General features: G+C 40.8%; 1 protein-coding gene across 4 annotated transcripts in view; it reads right to left on the minus strand.

Annotated features, from left to right (window-relative positions):
* The window catches only part of MACROD2 (mono-ADP ribosylhydrolase 2), a 942,372-nt gene that overhangs the window by 22,941 nt on the left and 891,466 nt on the right, over nt 1-27,965 (minus strand). For all 4 annotated transcript variants that reach the window (XM_069787543.1, XM_069787546.1, XM_069787545.1 and 1 more), the window contains 3 exons: nt 19,430-19,507; nt 18,720-18,794; nt 17,999-18,097 (listed from right to left, as the gene is read on the minus strand). In XM_069787543.1, the coding sequence (XP_069643644.1) occupies nt 17,999-18,097; nt 18,720-18,794; nt 19,430-19,507 (252 nt within the window). The remainder of the gene's footprint in view (nt 1-17,998; nt 18,098-18,719; nt 18,795-19,429; nt 19,508-27,965) is intronic.

Below are 27,965 nucleotides of genomic sequence, written 5' to 3' on the forward strand. Positions count from 1 at the left end.
CTCTTAATAATTGATGGCTAACACAGGTTCCTTACAATGAGGTGTCCTGAAGGTCAGCCAGAATACAGCAGCCAGTGCTGTGGGATACTCAGAAATGCCACAGGCCATATAAAAGTACTGAAACCCAGGCTGGCACACTGCAGTACTTAGCCCTTCCCGTGATGCCATCCCCCTGCTATGCGGTGCCAGAAAACTTAAAGGCTTATACTTGGGATCTTAGCACCAAAGTCAAGACCTCTACCAATTAAGCCAGAAGAGAATAATTGTGTTAGCAGTTTAGAGCAGTGGACTTTTGTCCTGCTGAAGGAGGATGACATGCACACATAAAAAGCATTTCCTCAAGCTAAACTCCTTCAGATTGCTGGATTTGCACCATGTTTTATAATTTATTCATAATGAAGAGCTTTTAGCTCATGAACTTGCAGATGCCCAAAACCTTTTTATCATACAGCTTTCAACTGTTCTGGGCTTAAAAAAAAAAAAAAAAAAAAAAAGGATACAGTGGTTCCACCCTTGGGTCAACCAGCAGCAACATCTTCCCTCTTCTTCTCCCCTTGAGTACCCACAACTGGAGGACAACACAGAGCTTTTGCCAGCACATGGCATGAGGGTCAGAATTAGAGGCTACAGATGTGCACTATTTCTCATGGTCCAGGTCTGCAAGAATTTGTATGCCAGTGTAAGGATTGCCACTGCCCACAGTCTCCACAAATGCCTCGATGTCTGTTACTTTCATGGGAACTACTGAAGCTTTGAAAAGAATGCAAAAAGTGCTAATCCCCTGGCGCGAGTGACTTCAGCCTTGACAGACAGTTTCCCAGAGTCACAGATAAAACTTAAAGATTCAGCCATAAAGGATTAGGAGTGGTGTCACCTAGAATTAAGTCAGTGGCCTTGAACCATGTTTTTGTTCAGCACTGTCAATAGCAAATTTCACAATCTTAAAAACAAGGTTTATTGAGTTTCTTTAAATATATATATATATATATATCTTGATTTCCTGAGTAGGTTTAAAGGTCTAGACAATTCATGTTATATTGTTTTATATTTTCCATTTTTTACTACACTTCAGTGCACTAAAAAACATCAATCTGACAGTCTGAGGAGACTCAAACAACTTCACAACCGTGCACAGGATGTTTCTTAGGTATATAAGGAAATAAAATAAACACCTTGCATGGCTCTTTTCACATTGATTCTATTTTAAATACTACAGACCCTAAAAGGGGAGAGCCTGTTACATAGAAAATAGGTGGTCTTTGCCTAAAGAGTTTATAGTTCACAGCAAATCTAGATAAATATCTTGCCTACTTAGTGACCCTGCTATTCTGATATAAGCACCTAAAAGAGGTCCCTAGATGAGATGTTCTTTAAGTGTAAAGGCTATGGCCTTTCAGTTATCAGGTGTAGAGATTATTTGGGGCGGTAGGAGAGAAATAAGCCTTGTGCCTTAATGGGTTGTTTCAGTTCACACTGAATATCTGTGACAATGCCAAGCACTGACTGAAAATCTTATGAGGGTCCTAAGCACAGAGTACCACTGATCCTCAGCCTGGTAAAACCTGCCATAATTTGGGAGTATGGTGCAAAACTAACTTTGACTTAGTACTGTGCACTACAAGTTGACAAGGAATTTGCATGGCAGAGGCTAACTTGCAATTACACATGATAGCCACAGGTTTTAGGCTTGGAATAAAGGAATGCAGCCTTGCAAAGATGCAACAGCATTATGTAAGCCTCAAACATACCTCAAACATGGGGAAGGAGGAGAGGGTAAGTCTCCCTATCATGCCACGTTGTGCGGCACCTCGCAGAAGTTTTGGCTGCTTTTAAAGCAGCACCTCCCACGATCAAAGCTTGCAAAAGCGCTTGGCTCAGGCTGGAGACCAGCCGGGCAGTCGGCAGCAGCCCCAACACCATGCCAAAGCCACTGCAGCTACTGCATCCCACAGGCAGTGGGTGGTCCTGCTGCACAGGGAACTAACTGGAAAGGCACATGTGGAGTTGATCAAAATATTTCTAACAAAACCCTTTCCTGAATCAAATTACTTTTTTTTCCTCTTTTAAAAGAACAGATAGTTTTATGGGAAATGTCATGTTTTCAGGGAGTCATACAAACATAGCTTGAGAAGCCTAAGATTTCCAGACAAACACTGGCTCTTGCCAAAACTATGAACTGAAGCTATTAGATTTCTGTTAAAAAAATAATAAAACAAAAAAGTAAAAAACCTCCCAAATATAAAGGAAATGAGTATTTTTTTGATTTTGTAAAAAATTTTCATGGAGGGAAGAACAAGAGGGAAGTGCTTCTGACTAGGTAGCAGGAAGCACTTATGAGTGTGTGTGTTGGTTGGTTGTGCAACAAGTATTTCTGGCAGAGCTAAGCAAGCTGTTCTTCAATCAGCAGGAGCTGGAGGAAGCCTGCTGGTCACAGATGATACCTGTATAAGACAGCAGTACAACTGTGCTGGAAATCCATGAAATGGATGATTCAAGTAGGCTGATAAGCATGCAAAGCCATGAAATTTAGGCTGTGCATTCCTTGGGTAGAGACAACTGTGTATGGCACCTTGCATGATATTACCAGTTCAAGTTCAGGAACTGTGTTGCATGCTACATGGCAGTAATGATTGATGATGATAGTAACAACACTAATGGTTAAAAAGATTCTGCTTATCCTTCTGCATGTTCCCTGTCAACAAAATTCTTTAGTTAAGTTTCATTTCCCTAATACAGTAGTAATTCATAACCCAAGAGATGACTTAATAGTGTACCACTTATGGTAGAATAGAAAGTATAATGAAAACAGACCCAAATTAAAGCTTGTTAAGTTCAGTTTACGAACTCTTCACTCTCATGGCATGTTTGCTATAGCAAGCTTAAAAGTTCAGATCCATTTTATTTCTGCCTGTCCTCAGGTTTACTAACTCTGAATTAATGCAGCTTCTTCCGCAGCCCAAACACAAAAGAGCTCTGCAAATAGCTGAAAGAAACGATAAGGACTCCAGGTGACACAGATATCATACTGTACACAGAATTACTTTCCCCAGAGTGAGCCCACGTAGCAGCATTTTGTGACATTCATCATTAAAGTTCAGTCCTTGGAGTGCTGCCATTGTGGTCATGCGCAGCAGGCTCTCCACTGATAGAGCGGAGCTTATAACCAAAGGCCATCCCTCCTGAGGGCAGCACAAAAGTGATTTGATTATCAGGCCTTGGGAAAGGTGGTTTTCTATCCTTAGCTGGTTTTATTTCAAACAGTTTTCAAAGGGCTGCTAGTGGGCCAATCAGTTTAAGTACGTGATGGTTCATAGCAACAAAACTGTGAAGTCTCCGAAACTACAAACCAGTGAAATGTGGGGAAAAAAGTTGCCTTCTTGCCAAAACAAAATTCCTGGTAATATATAGTGTTGGGTCAAAGACAAAGTTATTTTGTAGAAACACAGAACTTGCACAAATGTCGTCACAAAGGCTTTGGGGTCTGCTAAGTGGCAGCCTCTCTGATGTCCTCAGCCACCCTGGCTGAGCACAGCCAAGGCTGGACCAGCCTCCCGTCGCTTCCTCCAGCTTCTGTCTACAGACATATTGTCCCAGCTCAGATTTATGCCCCACGTGGGGACACACATCACCAGCAGTGGGGCTGCTCAGTGAGTGACTGGGGAGCCCCTGCAGCTCCAGGCAATGTCTCCTCAGAAACTCCCAGCAGCATCGCAGCGAGAGGACAAGTGAGACAGTAATGGTGAAGCGTGCCCAGCAATTTGTACCTGCTGCAGTTGTTCTCGAAGGGTTAGAGCTCACTCTTTCATTTCCAAAGCCTGCAGCAGGCCTTCAAGCTGTCAGACAGGATAGGGATACAGTAAAGCATGGAGCAGCTTCAAGTGGTGCAATTTCATTCTGCATATGCGTCCTTTGGTTCCTGGCGTCTTCGCCCAAAGACTCTTATACATATATACACAGACATATATAAAACAACCTACTTTAAAAGCAGACTTTGAAATGCCACTGGCTTCCTTCGTTCTGAGCACATTCCCAGGGAGAATGTCAGGTCGCATAACTCATTTGTTATCTTTACACAGAGGAGCTCCACTAAGCACCAGCCATCATAAAAATACTAACATTCCTTTTTGTGGAAAACAAATATAAAAGAAAATCGCAGCATCTCTCAAAAAAAAGGCAGTTAGCACTTCAAAGACTACCACATGGTCTGTAAATAGCAATGTCGATACACCAGGGAGCTGCACTCCTCTTTGTTTAATGACAGCCTGAGTTACTCAAATGGAGGTAGCAATGTTACAGGCCTTCCTCATGACAAAAAAACCTACATCGTGCATTCATTCAGACACACTCTTTGCATTTTATTTCCCTTGATGGTTTAAAAAAATACCAAGAATTGGAATAGCATAAGAACCGCATTACAATCTAGCCTTATATAAAGCACTGCTCTCCTCTGGGCAGTGTGCACCCAGCAACATCTACTTTATACATACCATGAAGGGGAACGTCAGGGAGAAAACTGCAGTAATTGAGGTCATGTCCTCTGTGTTTGTGAAGAAACCCCCTCCCACATTTTTCCATCATCCACGGATACTTTCATGTATTTACAGCTAGCCATTTTAATTATATCTAAATATTTATCTCCCGAGAGGCTATATTAGTAGGTATTTAATTCTAGTGATGCAAACACCTGATCGCTGGGTGCTCTCATTTGCCTGTAAATGCAAAACACAAGCCACTGAATTCAACTATGTGGCAAATGTCCACAGGTACCTCTGAGGTATGTGACATCCCCCACAAAATCTGTGCTTCACATGCTTAAACAGCTCGCTCTCACGCTTTATAGGGAGGGAGGGAAGAAGGGAAAGGGTTGTGTTTTGTTTTTTTTTAAAATCTCATTTGCAGTCATACAGCTAAAGCTCAGAGATTAATAATAAAAGTGCATATGTGACAATGCAGAAACAAATGCTGTTCAATGTCAAATACAAAGCAATTTTATTTTACTGTTAATTAACCAAGCTTTCATCTCAACTACTCTGATCTGTAAATAAAGCTCACAAGCTGATTTCAAACAAGTCTGGGAATTAAGCAAACAAACAAACAAAACCCCCTAAAGTAAAATACCTCAACCCAAAAGTCTCCTAGCACTGCTTAACTAATTATGTTTGCCATTTTTCATTCAGGGGGACCTAAACAGATTAAAACAGGTTACAAGCAACAGTACTCAGGCACTGGCCTAAGGGCAACAGCCCTCCTCTGAACACCACCAGCCATCAGATGCTGCCAAACTCTGCCAAGAACCAAGGGGCATCCCTGGATATTCTGAGAGATAAGAAAGGAAAAGGAGAGATGGACAGAAGGATGTATAGGAAGACAGACAGACAGAAGGAAAGAAGAAAGAACAAACAACTGGTCCCCAACACTAAATAACATTACATTCTCCTGCAGCTATGCCTAGCCTCTGAGGATTTGCTTTCCAAGCTCTTTATTGAAATTGTTCAGGTCCTTAACTGATCTCCTGGGGGGCAAATCGGGGGAACGGGGGGGGGCTGAAAAGCCTTAAGCTAATTAAGCATGGCTGAGACATGCTTGATGAGATGGGAAAAACATGAAGCTTTTGAAAGGGTGAAAAATCTCCAACCATCTGGTAGTGGCATTGCAGAGAGAAGAAAGAGGAAGGACAAAGGGGCAGCTCTCTGCAGCAAGGAGGTACAGGACTCCTTTAATTACTGGGCCACTGAGACCTTTACCGCTCCAAATGCCTGTGAAAGCCCACGAAACAAGCTTAGGAGGCTCAGCAAAACCAACAGCTCTTAGCAAGAAAAGCAACTGCAAGAAAAGCATCTGCAGGAAAGTGAATCAGAGCAGCTTTCCCCAAGATACGTCTGCTAATTAAAAATGATAGGTAATAGATGGTGGTGGCGAGGCCCCCAGATCAGAACAAGACTTTTCCCAGCAACCTCTCTACCTGTCTCCTCCAACTGCTGTTCTCCAAGGCCCTGCAGATGGTGCTCTCTTTAAATTAATACCACCCTGCCATCCAGAAGGAAGCTTCTGTTGTACTTGGCAATACAGGTGAACAGCCTGCATTTAGGTTTCAAAATGAATGCCCCAGGTGTTTCATCAATCTGGCAAGCAGCTGATGTGCTCCAGCCTCTTCAGGCCTGGTTAAGGCTCATCTGTGTTTTGCCATCTCTAAGACCAGCTAGAGAAAATCACAGCATTCAGAGGGCAAACTTCGCATACCGGAGCAAAATCTGAGCTATCTTTGCTCTAAATGGCTTTGTCAGCCATGAGCTGCGAAAGTGCCATTGTGATCCAAATGAAGAGCCCTCCCCTGCCTTCTCCTCTTAAATGAGCTGGATACAGCTACAGCTGACTACAGGTGCAGGCTAGCAAAGAGCAAGCTGGTTTTGACACCAGAAGCTGCGACCAAACCCCTGCCAAAAAGCAGCGCTACACTAACTCTTGCTTTGGGATGCGAATACGTGTAGCTGATTTCCTTCCCTCCCACACACAGATTCTTCTCCAATTATTTCGGCTGTGTGCTGTGATCCAGTCAGATTTGCAAGCTGCACAAGAGAAGGCTATATCTATCCTTGGATGGGAGACCACATTAAAAGAAGGAAGCGGTACTGGCAATCCAAGGCATTGCACTGTGCTGCTGTCTCCAGGATCAGATATAAAACCCAGGCCTTGACTACATGTGGTGGTTAAATATCCTGTAGCAGTTGTGATAAGAACAAATGGCATTAACCCTGTTCTTCGGCCAAATCTCAATGTGAATTTCTCTCCACCAGGCTCCCCTTGAAGGTTCATTTGGAAGGAGTTCCTGTGTCTTAAACTATCACATTTTTAATTCATTACTGTTAAACATTGGCTGCATTTAATGCCAGAGGGAACACTTCCACAAGCAGATTCTGTGATCTCTGTACATATCAGTTTCTAAGATAACTTGGGTTCCTTTAGATAGGTACCAGATACATATGTATTTCTTATCATCTGCTTTTCACTTCAAGAGCCAGCTGGATCTGCAAGCAGAACTGCATGCAGAAAATCTCTTCCCCTCCACATCCTACGTAATGCTGGAAGCAGGTAATATTAGAAATATTGTTTAAGGACTTTTCCCTTTTTCTTTCTTTTATTTTGTTAAGCAAACTTGCCCATGTTGTAAGGCCAGGAGGTTCAAAACCAAGCTAAAAAAGCATCCAAACTTTTGGATGCTTACCTGAAAAGCAGCTGTGTTCCAGCTGGCCCTTGCTGCGGCGGGGGCTGCAGTACCACTGCGTGGTTGCTGAGTCCTCTGGTGTGGACTGCACAGTTCAAGACTCAGGTTTATATGGGAAAGCAGATTTATGGTGAGACAGGCATCAAAAAACCTGACAATTGTATAAAGTGACCACAATAACTGTACTTACTACACACTGCACAGTTACTACTTTGGAAGACAGAGAGGTAAGACAAACAAAACCACAGAGCATGCCAGTTTTGCCACTCGAAGACCAGTGTGGGAGCTGTTAGCTACACTCATGTAAGAGGAACTGTAATGTATCTGCTGTCCCAAGGAGGAGGCCCCAGAAAATGAGAGCACAACTCTGGTCTCTTTTGGAGCTCCAGCTTTGTAGACCAACGTGACCACCAGAGAGGAGCTCCTGATATCCAAAGGAAGGACTGGACGTGCTGGTAGGGACCACACCAAAACACTGTGAATGCGCGAGGTGAGATGCCAAGAAGCAAGGCCAGGACTGAACTGAGACGTGATCAGAGCAGCCATGGCCATCCAAACACAAGTGAGGGAGAGGGACTGTGCCAATGTTTACCACTGGCCTTGTTCCCTGCTGATCAGCGCATGCTGGAAATAAATCTGAATTCGAGTCCCTCTCCATGCTGGAAGGGTTCAACCCCTGACCCTCATGTCCTAGAGCTCCCTGCAAGGCAGCCATGAGGGAAAGCCCCCTCCATCCCTTCCACGCATGCTGGGACACCATTGACGAAGACACATGACCTGCAGAGCCCTTTGAGCTCTCAGAAAAGAGCAAAACAAAGGGCAGTGTAGCTGCTGTACATGCAAAACAGCAAGTCCTGCTCAGTTTTGCATCCTCTCCAGACCAGCTGGGTCCTGGGCCAATGGAGGCACCACGCTCAGGTACAGGCACCCCAGAGAGGGGGAGATACTAAGACACAGCCCTGCCGACTACCTCCCTGTTCAGTCTGCAAGCTTTTCTGCTAATCTTCACTGTTGCCTGGAGAGCTGGAAGAATCAGCCAATTTAATTTCCTTGAATCCAGCTGGTGGAGTTAGGTACTGATTTTTCAGCACAGTGACATCTTATTTTGAAGCACCTGAGGTATCTCCATTTGCGCTCATTTGACGCTTTTGTGCTACGTTTCAGGCTGACAGATCATAAAAACACATCCAGTGAATGCATTTTAACTGATGAAACGCCTTGTAACCATGATAGCATTTGGCCACAAATTAGGAATCTCAATTTTTTCCAGGCACTGAGACAGTGACTTTGCCACCCTGACCCCCTAACTATACACCACTGTTAGCTGTAACCAGGGGGCAATGGAGAAAAGATTATTGACTTTTTCTTCTCAGAACCCAGAACACAGTTTAACTGATTTTCTATCCAGGTAAGAATGGTATAGCCTGTAAGTGACTGCTTATTTCCTCCACAGAGAAAATGCTGAACGTGTAAACATGCTGTCTTTCAAGGGCTGTCAAGTAATGTAGGTATTGAGTGTTTTTTGACAGGATGCTGTAAATGGAATAAAGGTGTTTTGGGCCTCTGCAGTAGCTATGATTACTGGCAGAGCTCTGCCCTTCACACTACTGATTGGGGAACAAACAAACAAAAAAGGCTGCACATCTGCAAAGGGAAATAATGAGACAAAAGGCTTATGTGTCCCAACATTTCAGGGTAAAGACCCCACACCAGTGAAATAATAATGAAGGGTGTTTTGTGGTTGAAATTTGCTGGCTGCAGAAAGCTATGGATTTTAAAACTCAGAACAGAATTCACAAGTAAATTCTGAACCTGGGAGAAAATCCTTAATAACTGTTTGAGCAAAGAACAGTGTTAATAGGATATGGAACAATTACACTATGAGCATCCCAGCACGTATACAGGTAAGTAAAAGACAATGCCATTCCATACTCTTCATATCTCTCCTGGATCTCTCAAACAAAACCAAGCATTTTTGCAGTTGCCTATAGACTGTCTATAGCTGCAACTCAAAGTGCATCATCCAGACTGCCTGCTTTGCTGGCCTGGTTTAATTGCAGCTATGAGCACATTCATGGCACACAGGAGTGCTCCAGGAAAGGACCTCCAGAGCTCATGCAAGACTCCAAAAAGGAGATGCTGAACTTTTTGTTAAATAACAGGAAGTCCCAAAGAGCTGTACTCCTGTACCAACATGTTGAGATACCACTACTGCATGATTAAGATACAGGTGCAGTCACAGAGATGTAGGAGGCGAGATTAAATGCTAGCTTGCTCCCTGATGGATCATTCACAGTGACTAGAGCCAGGGTCAGCTTGGGCTGTTGGGCTAACACTATGGGCCAGGTGACTGGTGGTGACCCCACATGCTCATCTGGAGGCAAAATGTGATGAAAGCCAACCAAGAGGAGGAAAACTGTTCCAGATGGCAAGATGTGCTCAAGAGAACACTCACCTGTCAACTGCATTAGGAAAAGGTGAGGGGACAAAAAAACCTGCTGCCAAAAAATTATGGGTAACGGGCAGAAAAAAGGAAGAGAAAATCCAGAGGTATGAGGAAACCGTAATGCTTCAAAATCTGAATGAGATCAGGTGGGATTTTTCCTGCTCTGGGTCTGCAGTAGCGAGAAGCAGATTTAATCTCAGTTGGGGTCATGCCCTATCAAGGCAACCTCCACTTTACAAGTTACATTTTCTCCCTCACTGTGTAATAGTCCCTCCTTGTACAGCACTGGCCTTCCTCTCTAAGCGCCAGGAGCAAGGGAACTTATGAAGCCATGGTGTACTTCCCCGGCAGAGCCAACATCGTGAGGATGCGCAGAAGAGAAAACAGAACAGAGCCGAATCAAAAAACATCCCTCCTGACCCAGCTGGTAGTATGCACAGTGAGTAAATGCCACCCTTATCATATGAGAACAAGGTTAACTACTCACCCATACCATTGGGCACAACTACAGCAATAAAGCTACTGACAGCAAAGCAACAATGTTGTTCCCCCACTCCCCCAGAAGAATAAGTGAGAGAATCTTTTGATCCGAGGACATATGCTGCTTTCGCTGAATTTGTTCCTGTTCTGTACTTGAAATAAAAGACAGTTGTCCTAAATCATCCCCTCCCCACACCCACCGTTTGTGGGTTTCTCCCACACTCAGTTATAACCGCACTCCACTCACTCTATTTAATGAAAATCACTGGCTAAGTGCAGTTTCTTTCTCTGCTGCCCCAAGAGTGTGGCCATTTGTGTTTATGAAATAGCTGTAAAATAGTGCAACAGCCTGGGCAGCATGGTACATCCATACATAAGGTAAGCAAGGGGGAGCACAGAATTTCCAGTTCCCACAGCCAGCTCAGTTGGACCTGTGCATATTCCATCATAAAGAAACTTTATTAAAGGAGGTAGGATTCCAAAATTAATCAGTGAATAACAAAATGAAGCCTCCTTTTGTAGCAGACAGGGCACAAGAACATAAAATTTGTCCACGAGGGATCAAATTCTTTCCTTGTGTAGCTCCCCGCACTCCATTGGTCTGCTGGACCTATTCTAATTTAAGACTGAAGTTCTTACTGTCGCAAACAGGAGTTAAGCCCACTGTTCAAACAGATGCCTCTGTAGCTGTACAGTATATTTAAAAATGGTGCCATTTCTCTGGTAAAGCTAATTTCCAGATATACTATTAACTACGATGCCATCTGTAACAGTGCAAGTCCTTGGCCAGTGAGCCCTACTTCTTCAATATGTTACAGGAAAAAGTTTCTATGATGTCAATGTCTCTCCCATATTACTTTCACTTGTTCCTTGGGTGCTATTTGAAATTATTTGAGAGATACGTGTTTCATTTGCATAAAGCGCCTCTGCATTTCTGGAGATTTGAGCTAAAACCAAAGCCTAGGAGACTTGGACACCACCACATGAAATATGGATTCCACTATCTTCCCAGGTTTCATATGCTAAAAGGGCATTACCAATATCTTAAAGCTCTTTAAGCCTTGTAGCTCACAAGTACAAAACATGTAACATCATGTAATACTATTATAAACACATGAGGACAATGACTTCATAGCATCTAATTTTCAGTGACATTTCATGACTATATTTTTTGGCATTCCTACCATGGAAAATAAAAACAAAAATGGCACTTCAAAATATTCCATTAAAAATATCCAGTTTCTCCTCCAGCTTCTCAGAGGATTTTTTTTTTTTTTTAATTTCTTTTTATTTTCTGGATATGGGAAAGAGTTCTAAAAATTATTTTACTTGCTTTAATGCTGCATGTGTTTCAATTCAGTACTGTAACATGAGTTAATTAAACTAAACAAAGGCCGCATTGTCAACACTTTCAGCGAGAACAAAGAGATGATACTTTTAAACAAAATTAAAACTGCCGATTCATAATAGTATTTCTATTCTGCTTAGTGAAAATGAAATGAGGAAAGCAATCAAATACACACAATGAACCTTAAACACTATCATTGTTAAAGTATTCCCTTTTTTTGTTGTTGTTTTTTTTTCTTTCCTTTTGGCTTTTTGTCTTGTACCTTACCATCAAGCCTGATAACATAAAGTGACTATGAGAGCAGGCAAAATGTTTAAGCTGAAAAATTCCTTACTTTTTCCAATTTTTATTAGAAAAACATATAGAAAAAAAATATATCGCTTGTCATTGAAAGATGAAAAATAATTAAAACTTGAAATTGATCTTGCACCACCTATTTTTTACATACATTCAGGCTAGAATCTGATATATGGAGAGTAATGAAAAGAAACAGATTCCTTCTGTGGCAGAAAAAAAATATGACTTTTTTCCCCACAGGAGACTGAAGTCAATATCTGGAGCAGACTACTGACAGTATAATAACCACCCCATCCTGCCAAGGCACAGTGCTGCGCAGCATGGCCCAGGCAGCTCCCTTAGGGAAGGCCTGCAGGAGGTCTGCATCCCATTTGCTGCCTCTCTCACAGCCAGGGAGGAACACCATTTTGGGCAGCATGTGCTGCCTGATGTGGTATGATTTCTGCATCGGCCCATGCTTATAAAATGAATAAACCCCATCACCTCCATGGTCCTGCTGGTGCATACCACTGGTCATGACAGCCCGCAAGAGGACATGGAAATAGCAAAGCTGGTACTTGGAAGCAATTTTCCCTGCTAATGATCTTGCTGATCGCTTGCCACTAGTGAAGCAATTGCTGATATCACCTACCCTTTGCTGATATAAGAGCCTGGAGACCTTCCAGTTCAGAACTGACAAAGCCACCATAAATATAACCATGGACACTGGGACCAAAAAACCCACTCCTCTTCTGAAAGCTGCAACATCCAATTGGAGCACAGAACATGCTCGCACAGAGACACTCACAGGCAGGTCAGCCTCACCTGTCTTCAGCTTTTAACAGAGCTATCCCAATTCCATACCTATGCAGGACATTTTAAGTGCATTCATGAAGTTCAACAAACCGTTTGCAAACTTGGAAAAAAGTGCTGCCTCCCCTTCCAAAAGCAATCTTTTGCTAGGCTAAAAGGTTTCTTTTCCCTGCCTACAGTTATGGCCTTTGTTACTTCCACAAGGCATAGAAATTACCTGGATATACTTTTCTTCCACAGCTATGATGCCTTCAGAAGAGCAAAGTGCTTTGCACTGGGACATATAGACCAAACAGCCCTTGGACCACCACAGATTGGCCACAACAGGCTGGCAAGCAGAATCTGGTCACAAAAAACTCCTCATCTGGCTGATATTGCAACTGCAAAGTTCACTTGAGTTTTGTGAAGTTCTCGAGAAAATAAAGGCATGTAAAGTGAGGCTTCTTAAAACCTAAAGGTATCCCCTGGATAAAGGAACTTTTTGCCTTTCCAGTGATAATCTTGTTACTGCATAGCTCCAACTACTTCCAGCTACTTGCTTTGCAACAGCCCATGTCTCTGCGTAGCTTAGAGATTTAGACATGCAAGTTTAAACACCAGTTCACAATTTTCTGGTTCCACAGCATTTCTAGCATTTCTGCAAAAGGTCCAAAGGTGCACCTTTTTTTTCTTTGCCAAATATCAATACCTGTCAGAAGCAGATTTTAAACATATATTTCATGTTTAGGGCCAGACTATTCTGTAGCAGCCCCCAAAATGTCATCTGATCCATTCAGTATGAGTTGTTATCAAAGACCAAATACACTGTATCTGATTCGGGATATTTATTCCTTTCTTCTTTGGGCAACTGAATAAAAGAAGTTGGAGCCTTTATACTAGATCTTCAGAAGCCACAACGCTCCAAAATATCTTTGTATGCTTTTCCCTCCAAACATAAAGAAAATATCTTTTTAAAGATATGTAAGGAAGATTTTAAAAATCTCCTTTTTTTCCAAAATGTCTCATCCATCTCCCCTTGAAGCTGAAAAGAAGTTTGGTTGAGAAATAAAAGGTAGTTACAATTGCATGACTCAAGAATAAAGACGTCAGATTTGTCCAAAAAGATCTTTCTCAAGAAGTATTTCGTTTCTCTGTAGCCACAATGTCATATCAAACAAAGTCATTATTTTGACATTATTTACGACTGTACCAATGCATGTAAAATCCTATCAATGCCTGAGACTGAAACTATAAAAAATTGAGAGCCCTTTTCTTCCAGGTTTTGGAATATTTAATTCTCTCCAAGATTATGCCATAAAATTATCTCTTGCTAAAGTACAGATGGGTGAATGTCCTGGAAATCCAGCTGTTTAAGTGAAGAATAGACAAAATGATGGCTACAGAGTTACATAGCTATTCATATAACAAAGACTGTTGAGCAAAACTGGGCTTAGCTAGAGCAGAAATCAGGCAGAATTCAAATTTACAGTAAAGAGGGACTGACCAGAAGACTGGCAAATGAAGTCATGTATACTGCAAATGATTTAAACCGTGAAACCTTCCCCAGCCCATTCCCAAGCCTGCCTTAATGCTGCACGGTTCATACAGAAAAAAAGATGGTTAATACAGTTCCCTAAACACGGCATTCAAACAGGCTAAGATGCAACTGCACAGAAATACTAATCGTAAGGGCTGTGTCCTTCTTTTAACCTAAATCCCTGGACTTTATACTGGCATTAATTATGGCATTTTGCTCCTTGATTGTGCTTCAGCAACAACCTGCTTCTGCATTTCTGGACTCATCCAATGGAAAATAAATGTGTCCTTTGTCCAGGGAGGATGCTACCCAAACACTCTGAGTTTGTTTCTCGGGTAGAGAAACATCCCAGGTCAAGCCTGAATCATGTTCCAAACAGCACAATAAGACAAAATGTTTTAGCCCGAATACAGAAGAGAGCCAACAGAGAAATAATGGCTACTTCTGTTCATATTCCAGTGCTCTGACAGAAATCCCATTCTCCAAAGAGTTAAGCAACTTCCAGAGATGATCAGTGAGGGAAATCATCATATCTAGTGTCTTGACAAAGGGAGACAGAAAGATGGGGGAAATAAGAAGATACAGGGGAGAGCAGGCTCAGAGGAGGAAATGGCTACATATTCACACAAATAAACACAAGTTTTATTTTCATGTGCTGAAAATTGTGTTGTGGAGAAACTCTGCTAACTAAAATTACAAATAAATGCTGAATGCACGGTCATTACAATGTGACAGGATATTTCCAAGTGTACATATAAAGGGACCACCGAACAGTCAGCAAATAGGTCAGTGATCACCACTTAACTCTGCTTTATTAAAAGGATTTGAGAATATCCCTAATCTTATAAGAAACACAGATTTTCATTATTCTTTTGTGAACTAGAATGAGTGCATTATAGTAGCTGGAAAAAAATTAAAAAGGCATCTGCCTTTTTTCTTCAGTTGCTCCATAGTAATACATAACTTTAAGTTACAGTAGGAAGAAAGGGACTAAATTGGCACATGCTATATTTTATTACTGATTTTGGAAAAAGGCAACAGCAGTTTTTTATGAAACACACACGGTGCCTTACATTGTTAAATTCTTTAGGGTAATCTGGCTTGTGTCTTACTGCTGGCAGTGGGAAACTGTAGTGAGACTGCCAAGACTGATTCTTGGAAGTGCCAGGATCTGTGACACCATGGCGTGACCCTGGAGCTGTGAAGCCAAATAAGCTATATAGAAAAGACCCTGCAAACCCTAAAATCCCCCAAAACACATAGATGAACTGGTAGTAAAACTTGCACAATTAGATCAAAAGCTTTATCTACGGTTTGTCACATCTCAAAACCAGCAAGAAACAGTCATTTTTCAATGGAAAAACAGATCACTGAAAAAATTCCTAGCACTCTTCAAAGCCACAATCAGTAACTAAGCAGAAATCTAGCTTCAGGTTGGAAAAGGGACTTTGATCTTTGTTGGCCATTTAGTGGCTTCCACAGCTCCAGTGCTGGGGGCAGCACAGGTCACAGATGACTCCCATTAATCTAGTGGCTCACTGGCAAGAGAGAGAAAGGAGAGGCAGCTATGTGCTACCCTTCGCTCCAGGATGAGCTTGGTAACACAAAAAAAAGTATCAGATGTAGAACAGAAAGACCAGGTAGTTTGCAGTGCAGTAGTTGCTACGTTTGGCTATGCATATAGGTCTAGTACAAGTCAAAACCACTTAAGATCCATGTATTTCTATTCAATGGGACTAGCAGTCCCATGTTAGCTTTTTCCCCACATGTTCTTAGACAAAAATATGCCATTTCATCATATGTCCAATGTACTGCAGATGCTGCTGGAAAACTATTTAACTGAATTAGTTTCTGAGGTAGCACTTGGGTTACATGAAATAATGTTACATATTAAATCTCTGTTTTATGCCAGGTAATCCCTTCCCATTAAGAGGAGTCTCTATTTGGGGAATATATCTTACTTTATCAGCCTGAACTTCAGCTGATTTTCTTTTTTACCTCTCTGTCCAGTTCCACCTTGATTTGTGGTGAACTTTCAAAACTCATGTGGCAGAGTATGTGCCTACCAGAAAACGAAGTATCTAGCAAGATGAGCACTGAGGGTGCTTTACCTGTTCTTATACCCATAAGAATGAAACAAAGCAAGGGAAAGCCTTAATTTCTTTTTGTTCTCAAAACCCTGAAAAAGCATGCCCTCAATTACCTATCCTTCTCAAAACCCTGAAAAAGCACCCATTTATTTTCCCTGACCCACAGACAGTATGTTTGGAAAAAGCTAAACAGAATATCTATGCAGTTACATAAGTGCTGTACTCCGCATGCAGACTCAACACATCATCTCCTCTTATTGAACTGACCAAAAGCCGACTTAAATCAATAAGAGTCCTTCTATGAAATTCAACGAGCTTTGGATTAGACAAATCCTGCACAGGAGCAATACCTGAGCCCCCAGGTAGGAACATGTTTCCAAAATGTTTGGAAAGAACCTTTTACTTACTTAGTACTTGAACCTATTAAATCAGGGGCAGGAAAAGGAAAGTGCCAAGAACAACACTTTTCTGACATTACCTTCTTTTCCTTAATGCTGCATATTTTAATAGTAGGTAGAACAGATGGTGAAATATAATCTCTCCACTGAGAATTAAATGACAGTCACTAGCTGTAGGGGACACTAAAGTATTAATGAGAAGGAAATGTACAAATAATGAAAGTACATTTTGTCCAACTTGCCTTTGATGAGGCATAAAATAAAATGTAAATAATTTCTATTAGGAGGAAATTAACATAACAACTTTGGTATTTGCAATCAGAGTGAGCTTGTATTATATAACCTGGATTTGCAACTGAGGCAGTGCAATACCATTTACCTGGATTTGAAGTAAGGATTATATCAATTCTATTTTCACCATCAGTAATAAAGCACAAAACCAATACCATTAACATGACTGATAATAGAGAGATGTGATTAGTCTCAACCTGGATAAGCAATAAAACAAAACAAAACCAAAAAAAAAAGGAGAGGAAATGTTGTTTAGCTTTATATGAACAAAGAGGTTCTATTAACCTGGGTTTGCAGTGAAGAGAAGTGTCAAACTGCTAACATAGGTTTGCAATTAAGCTGGTGTCAATGTGACTGGGAAAAGGAGTTCATAATTAGGACAACACAGTTAGTATTGACCTGAATTTTCAATAAAAATCATGTCTGCATTTCAATTTGGAACTATAAAATTCATCCCTGTGCTGTACAAATGATGATATAATGATTAACTTGCAGTTACTTTACAATTAGAGAATTATTTACATAATATGTTATTTTTTTATATAAGCACATGCCTGTTAGAAATGGTGAGCTGAATGTAGGGTTCCCGGAAGTAAACTTCTACATTTCTTTGCAAAAGCATTCCTAAGGATTTAAATACTTTACTCCCAGAAAAAAATACTGCTTCAGCAAGACTCTATGTTCCTGCTCCAAATATTGGTTTCTTTATTAGAGCTACTAGTTTTAGTTAATTAGTAGTTAAATCTCTATTAATGACCTCACAAATAATTATCATACCCATTTATTGTAAATACTCTTGATGCTTCTAGCAAACATGATTAAGAGGGTACTTAAATGGACATAAATTGGTTGTTTCATCAGCCTTATGCACTTTATTGCAGAAAACCAACGAGAAGAGTAGTTATTTTAAAGAACCTGAGCATGCACTTTTTTGCACTTATTTTCCTACGTAGATACAAGTCCAATATATCAAAACAACACTCGAGGATAGGCAACAAAGGATTTTTCGGGGGGGGGGCACGGGAAGCAAGCTTTTATGTGCTCTATGTTTCCTCACAACAGAAAAGGAGAACATGAGCCCAGTAGCATTTTCTGTCTCAATCTATAAGTAGTCTCACCTCCTCCTTCTTCTTCTTTTCCTTCTTCTTCTTTTTCCCCTGCACCATGAATCAAAGGTATCTCAACTTCTGTTGTGTCTTCTTGGTTCAAGAACGGCTCTGAATAAATTTGATAAAAAGAAGATGAACAGTAAAGCTTTTCAGAATGGACATAAAAGGTTTAACATACACTGGAGAGATTCCTGTTAAAAACACTGGCAGAGGAAAAGGATCTTTTTCCCCAAATGTACAGACACAAAAGCTGTCTCAGGGAAATCCAAGGGGCTGTAGTTGAGAGCAAGGCCTTGATCCTCCAAGATGCTGAGCTTTCTGGGATTTAGCATAAAAACCCCACGTGTCTAGTTCCAAGCATGGGCCTTTATTGGGACTTGTCGCAAGCCCAGATACACACGTACTCAAGTGTTTTGCTGGACTGGGGACAGAGCATTCAGTGCTCCAAACATACAAGGCTGAAGTGCTTGTCATCAGGAATAAGCAATGCGATGTTCACTTCTTTCTTTAACAGTCACAGACATTAAAAAGTCAGCTTCTATCACCGAGAATCCATGGATACTCCCCTGCTCAGCAGTGAATTTAGAGTTACCATAAGAAGATCCAGCTCCACAGATTTAGCTTAGTAGGCATGGAGAAAGAAAGGGAACTTAAACACTACTGATATCTGAGCAATAACTAGCAGGTTTTCTGTTAATCTTGCTCTTTGGTTTCAAGGCATGTGCAGTACCTCCTATATCCATGCAGGAGCTTTGGGAATCTGCCCCAGTTTTCATCTCTTCCTCTGCAGACACATCCTGCTGTCCTGTTAACAAGACAAATTGAAAATGACATCAGCACGATGGCTGTGGGCAGGCAATGAATGGCAAGTTCGTCAAAACAGGACATGAACCTAACATATAGCACAGTCCTTTTCAGCCGAGTGCTGCTTTTTTTCTATTAAACAAAAAATGTTGGACGTATTTTATATGTGAAAATATCACTTAACAAACTCTAAGCATTAAGTATGTTAAATGGCTGGTCAAAACTGACCCTGAATCAACTTTTTTTTTTCTTTTGTAGCTCAGCCTTGACACACTGATTCTTATAGGAGCTGTTGCAAAGCACTCACACTTGACAGTTGACTTAGCAGAAGGAACAGAATCACCCCACAGGCTTTTAGAACAGCAGCAGCAAAAAAATAAGAAGGACAATAATAACAATGCTATGCACCCAAGATCAATATGGTTAAACCCACGTATTTGGAGATGTGTGTCTTTTCCAGCAACACCAGAGATTACTGCACCACAGCTGGTTGGCACACAACCTCTATTAGCCAATAGCATTTTCTTAAGGCAGCAGAGGTCAGGCTGAAACCCACTGGATGCTGAAACTGGAGGAACTAAGGTTCCAAACTGGTTCATTATCTCTGTCTTAAAGAATTTTGATACAAAACTTTACCTTCAGCTTGCTCTTGTTCACATCCCACAGGATGCACTGGGTCACTCTCCCGTGTGCCTTTGGAGTCTTTCAGGGAGTCTGAGGAAACAGCAAACAAACAAACAAATCCTGCAGTGGTTTTCATGCTGGAAAAGTCTGGTAGTTACTTCAGACACAGGTAGCCCTTAGGTGCCAGCTTCATATCTGGCATTCTGATATGCTGACAGATTTTCTATCTTTTTAACTACAGACTTATATACTACAAAAGTATACTCATGGGTTTCAATTATTCAAATTGATTTCAAAATCTGTACACTTACTGAGCAGTTTTTTGCCTGCAGTACAAACCTTAAACAAGGAGCTGGCAAGAAAGGACAGGTAAGAATAATCAGCAGTGCTACGGAGAATTTTATTTCTAATGAACGGAGTGGCACATAGCTATGAGAAACAGCACAAACCACCTACTTGATAAATAAAGTGATTTCTTATTTATTTAGAACAATGCCAACACTTTTCATGGTTGGACTTCCACAAGCTTGACAAACATTAAGTCCTATAAATCCCAGTGCAAATCCTAGCCTCATTTCACTTGGTGACAGAACTCCCAAGGTCATTATCGTGGCCAAGACTGTTTTTCCTTTTAGGGGAGACCAGCAAAACAAACTGCCCAAAGCTGTACCTTGAACCAGTGGCACAGTGAGGTTTAAATTAGACAATGTAAGTCCAATCGCTATCCTATCTGCAGTCTTCATAAACACAGGGCATTATTTTGTTGTGTCGAATGTTCTGACAACAGCCACTCCTTAGTTATTTTGTTGTGTCGAATGTTCTGACAACAGCCACTCCTTAGTTTTTGCATGGGTATGGAGAAATGCATTACTCCACCACAGTCAGGAAATCACAGCAACACAGCCACCCATTTTAATTCTGCTCATCTGCATAACACAGCTTTCACTGGATAAGGAGCTCTGTTTGAATCTTGTTAAAAAAACACCGCTGATCTAACTGGACAATTCTGCAAACTACAGGGGTAAGTACACTTGAGGTCATAACAACGGTAACAGATAATCGGTATTTGTGTTCCAGAGTGAAACATTTTCTGAAATGCTTCTAGATGGAAAACTTAAGTAATAGTGCCAAAAGATCTATGGTGCATGATACTAAATTACGCTATGACAGTCCTGTTATGGCTCTACTGCTGCAAGGTCTCTTTCTACAATATAGCAGAGCAAATCTTACAATATACCAAAGGATGCCCCTGTAAAACTCTGTTCCTGAAACTTGCCAAGAATAATCTCTGACGGATAAGTGGGAAAGCTCGGTTGTTAACATCTGATCCAAATTTAATAATCTGTAGAAAAGGTATGCAATGAAAGTGTGTGGCTTTAATTAACTGCAAATAATCCCCCAAGGCAAATATTTAATTACCTGCACAGCTTCTTACTTCTTTCATGGCATGACAATAAGTTTATAAATCCAAGTTTGAAAGCAGAATATCTCACTGATGTACAATTTACTAAAATTTGCCCTTGGTGCACTTTTTTTCACCCTACTGTGGACTTAAAACACTACTCACTACTATCAGCTGGACCACTGCACTGGCCTTTCATACTAGGATACCACATTGTGCTACGAGTTACAAGGGATTCCTATCAGCCCAAATCAGAGAAAAAATAAATGAGAATTTCATCAGATTCCAAGTTTAATCAAAAAGTGAGTTGAAGGACCCCTTGGTATAAATGGGAATGGCACTAAAAATCTGTAGGGAATTTTTCAAGCAAACTTTAAACCCATTGAGTGAAATTCTGCCTTTGCTTAAGTTTTTGACAAAGCTTTCAGGATATCAAAAAAGCCAAGATCTGTACCACCTGTAGCCCCATATGCTAATTTAATATAATCTTTTTTCTGTATGATTTAGTTGCAAGTTTGTAAAAAGAACTGTACTGACGAAGCTGGAATCAGAAGTCCTCTGCCTTAAATACCATGCAGCCCTTCAAACAGCCAAAAGTAATGATAAACTGTGATATTATCTACTACGGGTGGGAGAGATGCACGTGGCTCTGTCCCATCAGACCCTTAGAGCTATCTTATCCTACACCTATTGCACGGTAGTTCATAGTCCAAGACCTGTGCCTTTAATCTCAGTTCACAGGTGCCACCTTTTCTCCCAGAATGAGGAATGACTCCAATTTCATGCAAAAATCAATCCCCAGCATCAGAGGAACAATTACGTGCTTTGGTCAATAATAACAAATGGAGTTTAAGGAGCCTCGTGCTTGGTTGATGTATGTGCCCCATCACACTGCTGTTTGTCGTGGAGCATCACATAGCTTATGGCAAACTACAGTTATCACACAGCGTGGGGAGTTGTCACTACTCCCACCCTTTGGCACAGCTGGCAGTCTGACCCCGCAGCTGCACTGAGTGCCAGCATTAGGCACCACGGCTAGAGACCACCTATGCTATTTGGCACATCTTCAGACATTACCATAGCTGGCTCTACACAGTTTATTCTTACAGGACTGTAATTTTGTGTTAAGCTTCCATTTTTATCATAAACAGTTTTCTAATTGTTCCGGGGTTCAAGAAAGCAATTTAATTGCACAGAATTCCAAATTATCCCAGGCAATACACAATGACAATGTTGCACAAGTTATTTTTTGTAAAGCATGTTTCTGAAAAGAGCAGAACATGGTCAGGAGTTACGGCCTAGCTGTAAGAGTCCACTGCTCTTATTTCAGCAGTAGAAATCAGTCTTTGCATTAGTACGCAGATTCTGAGTTTCAAAATCTTTAAGGTCAAGACCATGTCAAAGATTTCTTCTTTTCAAATGCAAATATTAGATCAAATATTCAAGCCAAAATGTCCAAAGACAGATTTACTTTTAGGATTAACAAGAATAAAATAAAGGAATAAACACAGTTTTATGAAGAAAATCTGAGCCAAGCAAGAGTGAAAGTGTAAGACCAAATGCACCAGTCAATAAAAGCTGTTCCCAAATCGGATACAAGGCAAGGGTGCCACCTCCATTTCAGCTGGCAAGCAGTGGTGGGAATCCCACAAATGCTGATGATATACTACTTTCTGCATGCAAGTTTTCAGTAGGGTAGTGGTATTGCTCGGGCTCAGCTGGTCCTCTGTGCTCGCTTAGCCCTTTGGAGCCTTATGCAACTGGGCAGAAGCCAGTATCACAGTCCTAAATGATTCCAGGGTCTGCAAAAGCTCTGGCCATCCCTAAAGCCTTTGTTCATCTCTAATTGGCTAGGGAACTAACTCTGATTTTTTAAATGGCATAAAGCAGTGTTAGTCTTCTCCTAAGACTGCTACTTATCTGTTAAGTCGTACCAGAGAATCCAAGCCAGGATACTATTTTGCAGCACAGTATGCTTAGTTTTTTGGTAACACACGCTGGGCACTATTTACCTTGGGTAACCATAAATTGGGACTGTAAAGGTTAACATTCCTCCAGGCAGGACTGAAAATAATCAGTGTTTCTGATACTACACTGCAGCACAGTTCCTAATGTAATCATTGATCACACATGAATGAACCAAACACAACACTTAAGGACATCAATGAACCAAAGATAGGCCACTTTTATCTACTGCACATCAAGCATTGAAGTGCTCATTGAAGTCTGAGCGTGCCTTGGATCCTTCAAACCTGCTTTTACTTGGTAGCTGCAGTGACAGTGTCCACATCAGGGACGCTTGGCTTTGCACCCCTCCATTGTATTGAAACAACTGTCTCATGGGGCTGCATGGTTGAATGCACCTGGGAATTAGGCCCAACCTTTAACAACCCATGAAGTAAGTATCTGGACTTTAAGTAAGCCGATCAGAATACTCCCCAAGTATATTCACTGTTCCAATATATCAACCATATGTTGAATTCAGCTCCAAGAAAACCATGTATCTTGCAATAAACTATCAATCCTACCCTTCCTGCCAATAATCAGACACTATTTTGTCTAAATGCTGCATAAACCCCCATGCTTTTCCATGCCATTCACATTTTTTTTGACCGTATAAAGCAACGCTGCTCAAACAAAATTTTGCAAATGCTAAGGAAGAGGAGAAATGGTAAGATCTGAATGTTAAGTGGTTTTAATGATCTTTTAAAATTCACTTCTCCAGCTACTCTCTGTGTGGCTTATTTACTGAGTTGTTTCTAATGTGCAACACACCTGGGTCCTGCACACAGCATAGATAAATCACCATGTTTTAGGAAGCTGTAAGAAGATTAAAGAGGGGAAAAGCTGGTCATTATGAAAGAAACAGGTTCAGTGCATTTTATTTTTTAAGCATGATACTGTGAAAAATGACTGGAATATTTCCAGAGTGAAAGAAATCAAGCAGGCGTCTAAAATTACAGGTAATGGTGTGCATGGAGGCTGCCACATGATTAGGATATTCTTTTGCCTCATAAACCGAGAAAAATGTGATAAAATTAAGTACTATAAAATGGTGATTTATGAGAAGTTAGGGAGATATTCTTGAGCTTTGACTTTAAAATGTTATTTTTATATCCACCAAGATTTCATTTTAATCTATCTTTATGACAGATTAGATTTACTGGAGCCCAAGTTTATATGGCTTGGTAAAACAGACCTTTTTAGGTGGAACAACCTGTAGAGATATTTCTGCAAGTGTTCAGGTAATAGACCAGGCAGTTCATCTCCACAGGTGGGGTCCATGGAGTAATGCTCCCACCCGCTCATGCTTCAAGTTGACAGAAGAGCATCTCCTCTAACCTCACCTTCTGTCCACAACAGAAATCTCAGGCACAGCTGGTACGATAAACGTGGGCATCCTGCTGCTGCCGTCAGGGGCAGGGCCTGTTGAACAGGGCACTGGGAAAGGAGAAAACTAAGAAAAACCTGGCCACCTCAGTTAGACCCTTCCCAGGAGAAGATGCCACACTGCTGAAGGTAAGGGTTGAGGGGGACAGATGGAAGGAGTAAGGTGCTCGCATCGGACTGACGGGAGCACAGCTGGATGGCTCCAGGTCAGCTAATATTTAAAAATAAGTAGGATCTAAATAAACCAGCTAAGTAGATTAGTGTTAGCTGTGGTGGCTGCCTGTACTGGTGAAGGCTAGAGCAGAAATACCTCAAGTATTTTATGGGCTGGACCCCATCTGGATGCACAATGGAAAGGAAAAGTGAATAACCCACATTATGTACAGCTCAAAGTGGCCATTATGGAGGGTGTTAGGAGAATAGGCGCTTGGTTGGATGGTGATTGTTATGTACGTGGGTTAAAAAAACCCAAACCACACCATTTAGCTTCTAACCAAGGGAGAGAAAAATGTTATCACTGTGGCTGGCATGCAGAGCCACAGCTATGGTTGGGGGTGTCAAAACTCTTCCATTAAAAAGGTTCTTTTTCAGTTACCAATAATTGAAATTTTTCAGACTGAAATTTTCCAGGTCTAATCATAGCCCAAGGGTGAAGTAAAAACATTTCATTGGTAGCTGCTGAGCACTCAGCACTTCTGAAAATCAGGTCGTTCATTTAAATGTCTTAATATATACTTAAGAGCTGATTTTAAACACCTCTTTTTGAACATATTGGCTTTTCAGTCAATCTTTTTCACCCACTTATCAATGTCTAATTTACATCCATTTGCACAGGTCCCCTGCATTTGAAATGCTCTATCTTTCAGTTTATCCCTTCTCAATCATTTATGTCTTTAGGACATCAAGATTTTTCCATGGTGAGAACTACAGCTGGCCAAACAAGAATTTTATATCCATTATGTTTTACAGGGAGGATACTTACAGGCTTCTGGGTTGCACAAAGTGAGTTTTTAGGGCTAAGCCCTAGCCAAGGCATATACCTAACTCTGTTTCTGACAACATAAGCCCTCCAGCTGACTGAATCTGAATCCATTTCAGAGAATGTAGAAAAATAGTGACTTGCTTTAAATGGCACTCCCACAGGAGCACAGACTTTGGTGAACACCTGGAAATAATTAATCACTACTTTATTTTTAAAATTAATTAGCATATGATTTAATTTAGTTGACCTTCAAATGAAAATTCAGTTCTTATCAAGTGCTAATGAATTAACATCAGCGTATTGTGCACAGAAACTTTGCCATGATTGCATAATGGGAAGTTCATTCTTCACCTGTACTAAAGCCCGTTCCTTTTTTCATTTTTTCTACCAGAAAGCCCTATCATTAAATCAGGTTAAACAGTAATTGGTAGGACAGGTAACTTCAGGTGGAGATGCAGAACTCTCTCTCTCTCACACACACACATACTCTTTTCACAAAAAGAAATCACAGGTTCAAACGAATTCACAGCTATATACACTATTGTCCATTTAAAATGAGTTTGCAGTCCCAGCACAATCTTGTATGGACAGGCATACTAGACTGAATGCAGCCTGTCTGATACGTGTTTTATCTGCTGCATAAACATTAATGACTTTAATCACTTTCTTCTGCCCTTACACTTCATAAAGGGAAGCATCTCTAACTTGAAATATGCTGTGTATAAAGGATCTACTTCCATATGCACAGTAATGAAGTGCTACAAAGGTGCTGCCTAGAGATGTCAGCTCTCTCCCCAAGAGCTAATAGCTATGCATGCAAGTTTTCAAGGGTAAAACTGCAACATTTCTTTGCGGTATTTCCAGACAGTGGAAATAGAAACTCGGCACAGAGTGGAATAAGAGGATACCTCCACAGCATAACATCAAATATCTTGATATTCTTGCAATATGACTGTTTTGCTGCTTTTTTTTCTGAGGACAGATAGAGCACTCAAAAAACTCAGTCTGCTCAAAGGCCACATGCAAACTGGGCCCATGTGGACTTTTTTTTCTGGACAGTGTCTCTTCTATTGTGACTAACAGAAGAGATATACTTTCACATTCATATGAGATTTGTAATCTCACAGTAGGTTTTTCATTTTAATTGGAGCCCCGCAAAACATGATTCCTGCATTGTTCCATGCACTTATCACGAAACATCCTCTTTTATGTTCCCATTCTTCCCCTTTTACTTTAAAGAAATCTGATAAAGATGACTCAAGTAGAACAAAAATACTAGAACTTCAATGGTAGCAGAGATGCATGTGCTCTGTTTTGAATATCACCACATTTTAGAGCAATAAATAACTGTTTCAATGTGTTTGCTATATTCTAAACCCAGAAATATGAGAAAAAATAAGCAGAAAAACTACTAGTCTCAACTCTAACTGGAGGCAAAATACTTTTTTTGGTACGCTCACAAGAACTGACATTTTAAAGACTGCTATACTTCCATAGTAGGCTTGGAAACCTCCTATTTTGAGTGGTTTAAACTATGCATTTTGGGAATATGTAGCCTAGGCTGACTTGCCACAAATCTCCTTTCACAGTAATTAGGTGAAAGGACTGAAAAAACATAATTTCTTTAAATGCTTTACATCCACTTCATTTAGTTGAAGATAAACTACAGAAATGAGTATGTTCCAGAATCTGGCAGGTTTTAGCTGTGTTAACTCAGCGGGCAAACAATTTGAAGGCTGAAATTTATTTCGGAAGCAGCAGGTGTTTTCAGAAATGCCAGGATTTTGTAAAAGTGCCATTTCCCAAGCGGTAGCAAGTTTTTTGTAACACTAGTATTCATTTTAAAATGACTCAAAAGCTAAAATCTGAAAAGTTGAAAATCTACTAATGGAAATAAGGATGAAAACCATGGCCTGGTGGATGTGGTGGCCTCATCATTCAATATTCTTGGTTACCTTTAAAAAACTAGCAAGTAAATCCCAAAACATGTTCTTTTCCCCACCATTCCTTTTTTTCTAGTTGTAAGACTTACAAACAAAATATATGGAGGAAAGTCTGTCTTACTCCTTTTCCCCTACCAGATGCTACCCATCTTTTGAGGAGAGGTTGGACATCAAAGAGAAACTGCCCTTTGGATTTCTCAGGGCACTGTCTCTTCTGTCAGCCTCTCAAGAGAAGAGGAAAACACTATACTCTTAGCATATAATAGATAAAGTGAGACTTACACCACTAAGATGGCTACTTTCCTGAGAAGAGACAACTAATACAATGGGTCAAAAAAATGGAGTGGTTACACATTGAGATGATCACTGAAAAGCATATCAGAAGACACTGGCTTCATAGTCAGGAACAAGCACTCAAAGCAATACCAAAATGTTGGGATCTTCAGTAAGACTGCAGACAGCAAAATAAAAACCTCCAAAGCCTCACCATGACCCTCACATTACGAAACATAAAAAACACACCTGATGGGGGATCTTATAGATACAGGATACATAAACAAATGTCAGCAAAAAAAGAGAAATGAATGGCAGGCAATCACCAGCTATGCTGGGGCTGAATCTATCACTATTTCTGCCTTCTACTAGCCTTGCCACGACTTCAATCTGTGAAGATAGCAAAAGCAAAAGCCAGGCTCCAGCAAGGGTTTATGGTTTTTTTTCCCTGCAGGATCAATCAATCAGTTAAGAGAGCACTTAAATCAACCTGCATAAGGCTTTGAACTCATAATCAGGTAAGTATGTGGGCTCTCTAGCATGTATCTTCAGAACAAA

The sequence above is a fragment of the Haliaeetus albicilla genome, chromosome 7 (genome assembly GCF_947461875.1).
Source record: "Haliaeetus albicilla chromosome 7, bHalAlb1.1, whole genome shotgun sequence".
Lineage (NCBI taxonomy): Eukaryota > Metazoa > Chordata > Aves > Accipitriformes > Accipitridae > Haliaeetus > Haliaeetus albicilla.